Here is an 11,532-nt window from a genome sequence, read left to right as displayed (position 1 = left end):
GTAATGCAGTGTATGGTAAAAGTGATCAGACAAAACAAGAGGCATAAAAATAGTAAAATGAAAAAAAAAATGCAGAACTATAATAAAATCAAATCCTTTTTCTAATAATAATAATAATTCTTTATTTACATAGCGCACACAGATAACGCAGCGCTGCACAGATTTTGCCCTGTTCCCATCGGGCTCACAATCTAATCAGCCTCTCCAATGTATGGAGTGTGGGAGGAAACCGGAGGACCAGGAGGAAACCCACACAAGCACGGGGAGAACATACAATCTAATCAGCCTCTCCAATGTATGGGGTGTGGGAGGAAACCGGAGGACCAGGAGGAAACCCACACAAACACAGAGAGGACATACAATCTTTATCGAACACATATATAAATAAATAAAATAATAAACGCGCTAGATATCCACACACCCAACTGCTGGAAGAGAACCGGCGGCACTAGAACGTCACGTGGTCCGCACCGTGGTCCCTTCCACTGCTGATGGAGGAATACATGGGGGAGACGTCTCAGGACGAGTGGAGGCTTCTATTACAGCAGCGCAGAGAGATCTTCAGGACCTCACAGATATCAGCGCAATGCCGGAGTCCTTGCATCACGCAGAAAGACAGCCGATTGTGTATGATGCAAGGACTCCCGGCATTGTGCTTGCACGCTCTGGTACAGGGGGAGATTGGGTGACTCTGTGGTATATAGTGACCTGTGGATGTATACGTCCCCCTCTGACAGCCGGGAGACCTGATGAGGGACCCTTAGGGCCTTGTTGTATTGTAATGGCAGGGGGAGGGTTATGTTTTGGGGATCCCCTCAGATTATGTATCTACACACTGTGCAGTCCTCCTGGGTCTTCCCGGGGTGACCTTTACCTGTGCACAGGTGTGCCCCGCAGGCCCCGCCCCTTCAGACAGGGGGGTCACGTGACACGGCCTTATTTTTTACACAGCAACACAATATAAATACAGCTCCCCATATAAGGAAACCGGAAACTCCGCCATCATAGTGCTCCTAGACGGTCCCTGGCCTCGTCTCACCTGCCTCCCGCCATCTTGCCGCACCCTTTCTCTTGAGGTCACTTCAGGTCATTTAGCGTCCGGACATCTCCTCTCACTTCTCCCGCTCCCCGCAGGCCGCGGGCCCCTCTCCGGGATTTGCAGGCCCCGTGCTGCTCTCTCCTTCATCCACCCCTCGTTCTCGGTATACTCGGCTCAGTTTAGGTAAGTGACCAAATGCTCCGCCCCCTGAAAGGAAGCGCCCAGCTTTGGGTGCCCCAAGATGGCGCATTTCCGCTTCCTCACTAGTCTGGGGCCGCGGGGGCCGCTGGGAGAGTTGGTGGCAGCGGGTCCGGTGCGGGTGACCGCAGGAGACCCCGGAAACTGCGTCACTGGCGGCGGCGCCTCATTAATATGCAAGCTCATTAACATAATGTCCTGATCCAGCTCCGCAGTGTGTGCACGGGACCTAGCGACTGGAGACACGGACAGCGCTGCGGCCTGGACGGGATGGGGGACAGCAGGGGTGAGTGTGCGCCCGGGAGGAGGCCGCGGTGTATGCGGGGGGTAGTAGTAACATAATGGGGGAGGACGACTTACGGAGAGGAGGGGGGACTATACAGAGAGGAGGAGGAGGGGGGGAGGACTATACAGAGAGGAGAGGGGGGGGGGAGGACTATACAGAGAGGAGGAGGAGGGGGGGGGGCTATACCGAGAGGAGGAGGAGGAGGGGGGGGGCTATACGAGAGGAGGAGGAGGAGGGGGGGGGGCTATACCGAGAGGAGGAGGAGGAGGGGGGGGCTAAACCGAGAGGAGGAGGAGGAGGGGGGGGGCTATACCGAGAGGAGGAGGAGGAGGGGGGGGGGCTATACCGAAGGAGGAGGAGGAGGGGGGGGGCTATACCGAGAGGAGGAGGAGGGGGGGGGCTATACCGAGAGGAGGAGGAGGAGGAGGGGGGGGCTGTACCGAGAGGAGGAGGAGGGAGGGGGGGCTATACGAGAGGAGGAGGGGGGGGGGCTATACCGGAGGAGGAGGAGGGGGGGGGGCTATACCGAGGAGGAGGGGGGGGGGGACTATACGAGAGGAGGAGGGGGGGGGGCTTATACCGAGAGGAGGAGGGGGGGGCTATACCGAGAGAGGAGGAGGAGGGGGGGGCTATACCGAGAGGAGGAGGAGGGGGGGTCTATACCGAGAGGAGAGGAGGGGGGGGGGGGCTATACCGAGAGGAGGAGGAGGTCCGAGAGGAGGAGGAGGGGGGCTATACCGAGAGGAGAGGAGGAGGGGGGGGGGACTATACCGAGAGGAGGAGGGGGGGGACTATACCGAGAGGGGGGGGGACTATACCGAGAGGAGGAGGGGGGGGACTATACCGAGAGGGGGGGGACCTATACGAGAGGAGGAGGAGGAGGGGGGGGACTATACCGAGAGGAGGAGGAGGGGGGGGGGGACTATACCGAGAGGAGGAGGGGGGGGGACTATACCGAGAGGGGGGGGGACTATACCGAGAGGAGGAGGAGGAGGGGGGGGGACTATACCGAGAGGAGGAGGAGGAGGAGGGGGGGGGACTATACCGAGAGGAGGAGGAGGAGGAGGAGGAGGGGGGGACTATACCGAGAGGAGGAGGAGGAGGAGGAGGGGGGGACTATACCGAGAGGAGGAGGAGGAGGAGGAGGGGGGGGGGGACTATACAGAGGCTCCACCCCCAGTAACCTCTTTAGTAAATTTGCATATTAGGGGAATTAAAATGTATAAAAGCACAAAATCCAATCATCCCAATCCCAGCGCAAACCCTGCTAAATCCCTGGCACAGCGGCACAAATCCCAAAAATGTTGGCAAGTCCAACGGAAATGCGCCCCGCGGACCCTTAGTAAATAAGCCCCAATGTGCGATCCTGGCCGTGAAAAGAGCGACTGCACACGCACAGGGGGACCCTAACTATGGGGACATATAGAAAATGTAATACATTGTGTGGGGGGGTCCCAGGTAGCGGGGGCTGACTGCTGGGCCCCCCCCCACTATTCCCCGGTACCGGGGGGGCTGACTGCTGGGCCCCCCCCTCACTATTCCCCGGTACCGGGGGGGCTGACTGCTGGGGCCCCCCCCTCACTATTCCCCGGTACCGGGGGGGCTGACTGCTGGGGCCCCCCCCCTCACTATTCCCCGGTACCGGGGGGGCTGACTGCTGGGGCCCCCCCCTCACTATTCCCCGGTACCGGGGGGGCTGACTGCTGGGGCCCCCCCCTCACTATTCCCCGGTACCGGGGGGGCTGACTGCTGGGGCCCCCCCCCTCCACTATTCCCCGGTACCGGGGGGGCTGACTGCTGGGGCCCCCCCCCTCCACTATTCCCCGGTACCGGGGGGGCTGACTGCTGGGGCCCCCCCCTCACTATTCCCCGGTACCGGGGGGGCTGACTGCTGGGGCCCCCCCCCTCCACTATTCCCCGGTACCGGGGGGGCTGACTGCTGGGGCCCCCCCCCCCACTATTCCCCTGTATTGGGGGGTTACAGATTGTGTGAGTGGAGAACTTGGATGATAGTTGAGTCTCTTCTTCTGCTGATACATTGAAACAAACTCTCAGCACCGGAGGATTGTAATCTTTACTCTCCTTTATTTCCGCAGTTTGTCATAGCCCAGACACCTCCTCTCTGAGTCCTCCCTTGGGGCACCCGCTGGGTGACACCCCCCCACCCAGTGCTCCCTTGCACCCTTCCATGATCGGATCTGCAATGAACTCTCCCCTGGGAAGCCTGGGCTCTCCTTTTCCTGTCATTAACTGTGCGGTGGGCTCCCCTGGTATCCCCGGCACCCCCTCCATAGGGTACGGACCCGTCAGCAGCCCCCAGGTAAGTGACGCCCCTGCTGGTTGTGTGCAGTATGTCGTGCTGGGTGCTGGACAGGATGAGGGGTCGTGTTTATAGGTTTGTTGATTCTGGACCAGTACCAGTATAACGGGCTGAATGGTGGCGCCGTGGTCACATCACAAGTCGCCCCTTATACACAACTTATATCAATGGAGTCTCATTGTTCTGCAACAAAATATCTTTCCAGTTCTAAGATCTCTGCTTGCTGACCCTGAAGGTTCTCTGGTCGGTTGTAGAGTATCGGCGCCATCTGCACAGGATGAGCTTTGGGCTTTGGATGTAAGCAGTGAACATTCGCCCTGACAGCAAGCAGAGGTCCTGTACATAGGATCAGCAGTGATTCTGCCCCTTCAGTTTATTTGGTGTTGGCTGCGGTTATTGATGCGAGGACGGTGCAGATATTATGTATCGATCGTTATTCTACATTCTGTGCATGAGCCAGGAGCCGATCCCAGGAGGTAGAAATCTTCTCTGTTTTCTCCTGTTTCCCCTTCTGGTTTTGGCTGATCATGTGATGGCGTCCTCAGAACGCCGCGCACCAGATGAAAGGAAGATGACATGGCTGCTTGTGGTCAGAGGTTAGAGGGGATTTCCCTAAGCGTAAAATATTCCGGATCTATTCTGGGGATTTCTTATAACATTTTTATCTTTTACTGGCGATTGTCTGTATGTAGGATCCTGCAGCGGGTCCGTCCTGTCCTGCGGCTGCGCAGTATCCGGATTACGGGCAGTGTAAAGGGATAAAGATATTGCGGCTTATCCCTGGTGCAGGTCATGCAGGGCCCACACCTGGCGCTCCTAGTACCTGCGGCTCCTAATAACCTGGCGCCAGATATCTCCTAGGGTCCCCTAGTCCTGCTCAGTTCTGTATCGTCACCCCCTCTCCCCCCAGACCCCCAGGGAGACAGGGATTGCGCCCCCCCTGTCTGCAGGTTGTGAGCGGTACTGCATGTGCTGGTGTCACTGGTTTTGCTATCCTGGACCTCTGGCTGTAATATGGATTGCGCCCCCCCCTGTCCGCAGGTTGTGAGCGGTACTGCATGTGCTGGTGTCACTGGTTTTGCTATCCTGGACCTCTGGCTGTAATATGGATTGCGCCCCCCCTGTCCGCAGGTTGTGAGCGGTACTGCATGTGCTGGTGTCGCTGGTTTTGCTATCCTGGACCTCTGGCTGTAATATGGATTGCGCCCCCCCTGTCCGCAGGTTGTGAGCGGTACTGCATGTGCTGGTGTCACTGGTTTTGCTATCCTGGACCTCTGGCTGTAATATGGATTGCGCCCCCCCTGTCCGCAGGTTGTGAGCGGTACTGCATGTGCTGGTGTCACTGGTTTTGCTATCCTGGACCTCTGGCTGTAATATGGATTGCGCCCCCCCTGTCCGCAGGTTGTGAGCGGTACTGCATGTGCTGGTGTCGCTGGTTTTCCTCTCCTGGACCTCTGGCTGTAATATGGATTGCTCCCCCCCTGTCCGCAGGTTGTGAGCGGTTCTGCATGTTCTGGTGTCACTGGTTTTGCTATCCTGGACCTCTGGCTGTAATACGGATTGCGCCCCCCCCCCCTGTCCGCAGGTTGTGAGCGGTACTGCATGTGCTGGTGTGCCTGGTTCTGCTATCCTGGACCTCTGGCTGTAATACGGATCGTTCTGTGTTGCTCTTGGTCACGTGTAATTACATCCCTGGAATCAGTGACTTGTGATCTCTCGTCTCTGATTTCACTGACTCCTGGATAATTATAGTTAATTACTGTCTCCTCTATAGAAAATGAGGGATCGGCCGGGGTGCAGGGCACAGGGCCATATGGGAGGCTCATCCTCTAGTCTGTGGGTGCCCAGGCACAGGGCCATATGGGAGGGAGGCTCATCCTCTAGTCTGTGGGTGCCCAGGCACAGGGCCATATGGGAGGCTCATCCTCTAGTCTGTGGGTGCAGGGCACAGGGCCATATGGGAGGCTCATCCTCTAGTCTGTGGGTGCCCAGGCACAGGGCCATATGGGAGGCTCATCCTCTAGTCTGTGGGTGCCCAGGCACAGGGCCATATGGGAGGCTCATCCTCTAGTCTGTGGGTGCCCAGGCACAGGGCCATATGGGAGGCTCATCCTCTAGTCTGTGGGTGCCCAGGCACAGGGCCATATGGGAGGCTCATCCTCTAGTCTGTGGGTGCCCAGGCACAGGGCCATATGGGAGGCTCATCCTCTAGTCTGTGGGTGCCCAGGCACAGGGCCATATGGGAGGCTCATCCTCTAGTCTGTGGGTGCCCAGGCACAGGGCCATATGGGAGGCTCATCCTCTAGTCTGTGGGTGCAGGGCACAGGGCCATATGGGAGGCTCATCCTCTAGTCTGTGGGTGCCCAGGCACAGGGCCATATGGGAGGCTCATCCTCTAGTCTGTGGGTGCATGGAGATGGCGGAGGTCATGGGTGACACTAGAGCTCCCTGCATCACATAAATGATTGGAGAACAAGGTCTGATCAGAAATAATCTCATTGAACATTTGATGGATATGTAAGGGGTCACCAGGTCACTAGAACAGGGATTATACTGACATCTCCTGCAGGTCCCAGCAGTCACCAGTCAGTAGGGAGAGCGCAGGACCTCGGGCCCGGAGCGCAGGTCCCCGACCCCCACACGCGCATCTCTGCGGAGGATTCCCCGACCCCCCCCCCCCCCCCACCCAGACGCATCTCTGCGGAGGATTCCCCGCAGAGTCTGTATAGCAGCAGAAGTCACTCGGTACCACAGATAACAGAATCCCGGTACTGAACCTTTCTGAGTATGAAAGTATCGGACAGATATTGTGTAACCCTGGTCCCCACGACTCTCTCCTCAGCGGAGGGGGGTCCGGTCTGCAGAGTCCTAGGGTCGCTGTATGACTGGACAGATCCTTACCCGGAGCTGAACTGGCGCCAATTCCAGCTGCAGCGATGACGCCAATAACCACGGAGATTCTCCGCATTATTCCCGTCCTCTCTCGCCCTCGTCTTTGGGGGCGTCCGGCAGACTCGGGGACATTGATGAGCGTGTGCCAAGACTGATGGTTTCATCTGGACATTTATACAAAGTCGGTGACAGCTGCAAGGTTTTGTGCCGGTGTCATCGGGTTTGTCAGATACTGAAGGAAATTGGTGCCGGAATAACAATAACCGGAGGGTCTGCCGGAATAACAATAACCGGAGGGTCTGCCGGAGGGTCTGCCAGCCATTGTCATAACGTTTTCTTACAACGATCTAATTTACATTTTTATTCTCTGCTTTAGAATATGTATAATTTATGAAATGTTTAGAATAGTTACTCCTGTTGGGATGTAATCACATGGAGAGCCATTTCCTACGTGTCCATGATCTCCGGGTTGTGTATATTGGGGGTGCGGGCCTCTCGGATGTGTGGCAGGCTATCCTGTCAGAGCCCCCGTGCTGCCCCCTGCTGGCTGTAATGGGAAGGTGTCGGGACACTGCATCCACTGAATCCCTCTGCTTTCTCCCTACAGATAAACTCCACCGTGAACCTCTCTGGGCTGCACCCGGTCAGCTCCTCTGAAGACGTGAAGCCTCCCCTGGGGATGAGGGTGATGACCGGCCATCCCAACGGAGGATCAATAAGCGGGAAGAGACTGTGCGCCATCTGCGGAGACCGCTCCTCCGGTAAGGGCCACAGAAATGGTGGTGCCACAAGTAAACACATGGCGAGCACGGGGGATGGTGGGGGGGAAGCACTGGGGGTGAGCATGGGGCCTGGAGGGGGTGGGGGAGCTCTCCTCTCCCCTCCTCCCTCCATAGTCAGATGAGCGGCCGCTCCACACATGATCCCCTGTACCGTGACCGAGAGCCATAGACGTCTATTGTGGCTGCGATTGATGTGACTGTCCAATTGTTCCTTAGAATGGTTACTCTGCCTGTACACAGCGCTACCGGACATGTATTAGTTGTCCCTGGTGACGTACAATCCTGTCCCCGAGCTCTCGGCTCCTGTATTCCCGAGCTCTCGGCTCCTGTATTCCCGCAGTTAGAATTCTGCTTCCAGCAACTTGTGTCAATCAACTTCTTCTATGGCTGCCAGAGCCGCTGGGTGTAGCCACCCGGGAGGAGGCGCGAGGTACAAGGTCCTAACAAGAACCGTCACCGCTGCAGGTTCTCTCCACGCCATGCAGGACCCCAGATTACTGGGCCTTTTACGTTGAAGTTGGGGTCTCATAGACTTGTATGTTCATTTTTTTAGGTAAACACTATGGGGTGTACAGCTGTGAGGGCTGCAAGGGCTTCTTCAAGCGCACCATCCGCAAGGACCTGACCTACACCTGCAGGGACAACAAGGACTGTATAGTGGACAAGAGGCAGAGGAACCGCTGCCAGTACTGCCGCTACCAGAAGTGTCTGGCCACCGGCATGAAGAGGGAGGGTAAGTGATGTGCGGGGGGTCCCCCCTGAGGAGGGGAGGGTAAGTGATGTGCGGGGGGTCCCCCCCTCTGTGACCTCCGGGGCTTTCCCCCCTCATTGGCTGTTCTTCTCTCTGTATACAGCAGTGCAGGAGGAGCGCCAGCGCAGCCGCGATCGTGAAGGAGAGATGGAGCTCGGCGGCTCTATAAACGAGGATATGCCCGTGGAGAAAATCCTGGAGGCTGAACTGGCGGTGGAACAGAAGAGTGATCAGAGCCTCGAAGGAGGAGGATCTGTGAGTAGTGACCCTGGAGGGGTGGTGAATGGGACTGTATGGGGGGCAGTGTCTGCATGGGGGGGCTTCTTATGAATGGAGCATTAAGTTCTGGTTCTTCATGGGTCCTGGTTGTGGTGACTTTTGGGGGGGGGGTGGGTGACTTGTGATGGACCCCCACCAGCTGCACGTTATCCTGCGGATGGGAGCAGGGGGTCCTGTCAGCATTGGGCAGGGGTCCTGACCTCTTCTCCTCTGTGTCCTCAGCCCAGTGATCCGGTGACAAACATCTGCCAAGCTGCTGATAAACAACTTTTTACTCTTGTGGAATGGGCCAAGAGGATCCCGCACTTCTCTGAGCTGCTATTGGACGATCAGGTTATCCTGCTCCGAGCCGGTGAGAGCCATTTCTATATGTCCATGCTTTGGGTCACGATGATTGATGTGATGACATGTGATGGCGCCCTGAAGCTTTGGCTTGGCCGGGAATGTTGTAATCCTCATAGGATAAGCGGCTCAGCTGCTGCTTCTCTCCATGGTCTTGGCATAGTGGTGACCCCTGACCTCTGCTCCTGGGGTGGTCATCGCTGCTTCTCTCCATGGTCTTGGCGTAGTGGTGACCCCTGACCTCTGCTCCTGGGGTGGTCATCGCTGCTTCTCTCCATGGTCTTGGCGTAGTGGTGACCCCTGACCTCTGCTCCTGGGGTGGTCCTCTCTGTAGCCATAATGCAGTGTGTGTGTGTGTGTGTGTGTGTGTGTGTGTGTGTGTGTGTGTGTGTATATATCTCTCTCTATCATGTCCGTATATACTCCGTGTCTCTCCAGGATGGAACGAGCTCCTCATCGCTTCCTTCTCCCACCGCTCCATTTCTGTGAAGGACGGCATATTGTTGGCCACAGGACTGCACGTCCACCGTAACAGCGCGCACAGCGCCGGGGTGGGCGCCATATTCGACAGGTAACGGGGAATGTCCGGATATCCGGGCGTTCATTGATCTGTAGTCACCGGTGTCTGATGGCCGCTTGTACCTTGCAGGGTCCTGACTGAACTTGTGTCTAAGATGAGAGACATGCGCATGGATAAGACGGAGCTCGGCTGCCTGAGAGCCATCATACTGTTCAACCCAGGTAACGTCTGCTGCCCCGAGTGTAATCACTGATAGCGAGGACACGGGGTGTAGCCTCACAATGTGCCTCTCCCATAGATGCCAAAGGACTGTCCAACCCGGGAGACGTGGAGGTGCTCCGAGAGAAGGTCTATGCGTCTCTGGAGTCTTACTGCAAGCAGAAGTACCCGGACCAGCAGGGAAGGTGAGGGCCGCAGGAAGCCGCAGCACCCCTAAACCGGACCACCCCCCCCCAGGTGCTCTGTAATCACTGTAATGGGCTCCGGGAGGCGGCAGCGGTCCCAGACAAGTGATTTGGGTTACTTGCTCAGTTTGTACAGTAAATGTTTGTGTCGGCCCCTTTAACCTCCACATCTGATCAGTAGATTGGTGCGAGGCTTCAGGATCTCTTCTACGTTACTGTGGAAAATGAAGCTTCTCGCAGGTTCTTACATTGCAACTTATCACATGGTAAATCTTCAGTTTCCTGTTCTTGCTCTGCAGGTTCAGAGATGATTATGATAGACGCGCTGTAGTAAGAGGACCCCGGTGCACCCACTATGCGCCCATTATGCACCCCTCCCCCATGTGTGCCTTACTATGGAGTCATAGGGCATAGTACATGACTGCCCCCCCCCTCGCAGCCTCTTGGGGGGATATAATCACTAGTATAACTATATCAGGGCTTCTCACTGATAGCGATGGATCTTATTTCATGGTAATTCCCCATCACTTGTATATTGCCCTAATCTGTAGCAGACATTAGTGCGATGGACAGTCCCTTTAAGTGTCTTCACAACTTATTTCATGATTCCTCTGCTTTTTTTTTTCCATAGGTTTGCAAAGCTTCTCCTCCGCCTCCCTGCCCTGCGCTCCATCGGACTCAAGTGTCTGGAACATCTCTTCTTCTTCAAGCTGATCGGAGACACCCCCATAGACACCTTCCTGATGGAGATGCTGGAGGCGCCTCACCAGCTGTCGTGAGACTGTGGCCACAACCTGCTGCTCCATCCCAAGAGACGGCTCCTATACAAACTCTGATGGATGGCTTCCACCTGGAGATGTGATGGGGCCCCTCACAGGTTCTCCCCAGGCTGCCGCTCCCTCTCCTGCCCTTCTGGTGACGGTCCTTGGTCTTCTTTCTCATTGACGGCATCCGAAGGGTTGGATTAAATGCAACTAATTTTGTAGGGAGCACTAATGACCCCCCTCCCCTCCCCCAAAATAGACTTAACCTTCCAGGTTCCCCTTAGAGGTACCTCCAGAAGTGATCGATGACTGAGAGGCTTCCACTAACCTGAAGACTTGAGCTCTGGCTCTGAACTTCTGTACAGGATTTATCTTTCTCATTGAGGCTCCTATGCAATATCCTCGATTATTCTCCCGATAACTATGCGAAGATTCGACGTCTCCTCCGAGAGACCCCTCCCCCTGCAGTGGACTCTTCTGAGAGCTGTGGACTCTATGAAGGAGATCAATGCCAAGGAGCCGCCATCTTGTTCCTCACTAGAAATGGACTGATGAGGAATGGATGACGGGCGATCGGGAGGGGTGGAGCGTACTCTTGTACCCCTCCTTCTTGCTGATGTTTGGGTATCCTGCACTTGTTAGGATCGAGGGGTGACTCTGGGTAAGGGGGGGGGGGGGCTCTTTGTTCTTGGTATAACTCTTTTATTTTTGGGGGGGGTGGGCTATTAATGACGGCTCTGCTTTTTCTTGGGGCGCCTGCAGGAATACAAGAGGAGGGGCGTCTGCACCTTGATCTTTTTCGGAGGGGAGATCCCCGATCTTTGGTTGCCCTGCTTGGTTCTCTTACGATCAATGATTTGGAAGGAAGATGATTATATTGCACATGATTTTAGGACTTTTTAGAAGGGGTCGGGGATTCTCTCCAGGATTTTTGTGTTTATCCAGTTTGTTGGTT

The 11,532-nt window shown here is 56.2% G+C and overlaps 1 protein-coding gene across 1 annotated transcript; it reads left to right on the top strand.

The window, feature by feature from the left end:
- Positions 1 to 1,292: 1,292 nt before the first annotated feature.
- On the top strand, positions 1,293 to 11,255 carry RXRB (retinoid X receptor beta). Its single transcript, XM_072125882.1, has 10 exons — positions 1,293 to 1,523; positions 3,620 to 3,843; positions 7,343 to 7,496; positions 8,071 to 8,250; positions 8,372 to 8,523; positions 8,770 to 8,899; positions 9,328 to 9,460; positions 9,539 to 9,630; positions 9,708 to 9,813; positions 10,445 to 11,255. The coding sequence occupies exons 1-10, from the start codon at positions 1,508 to 1,510 to the stop codon at positions 10,590 to 10,592; spliced, it is 1,335 nt and encodes a 444-aa protein (XP_071981983.1). The 5' UTR covers positions 1,293 to 1,507; the 3' UTR covers positions 10,593 to 11,255.
- The last annotated feature ends 277 nt before the right edge of the window (positions 11,256 to 11,532 follow it).

This window comes from Engystomops pustulosus, chromosome 9, assembly GCF_040894005.1.
Source record: "Engystomops pustulosus chromosome 9, aEngPut4.maternal, whole genome shotgun sequence".
In the NCBI taxonomy this organism is placed as follows: domain Eukaryota; kingdom Metazoa; phylum Chordata; class Amphibia; order Anura; family Leptodactylidae; genus Engystomops; species Engystomops pustulosus.
This window is presented reverse-complemented; position numbering and strand designations above follow the sequence as displayed.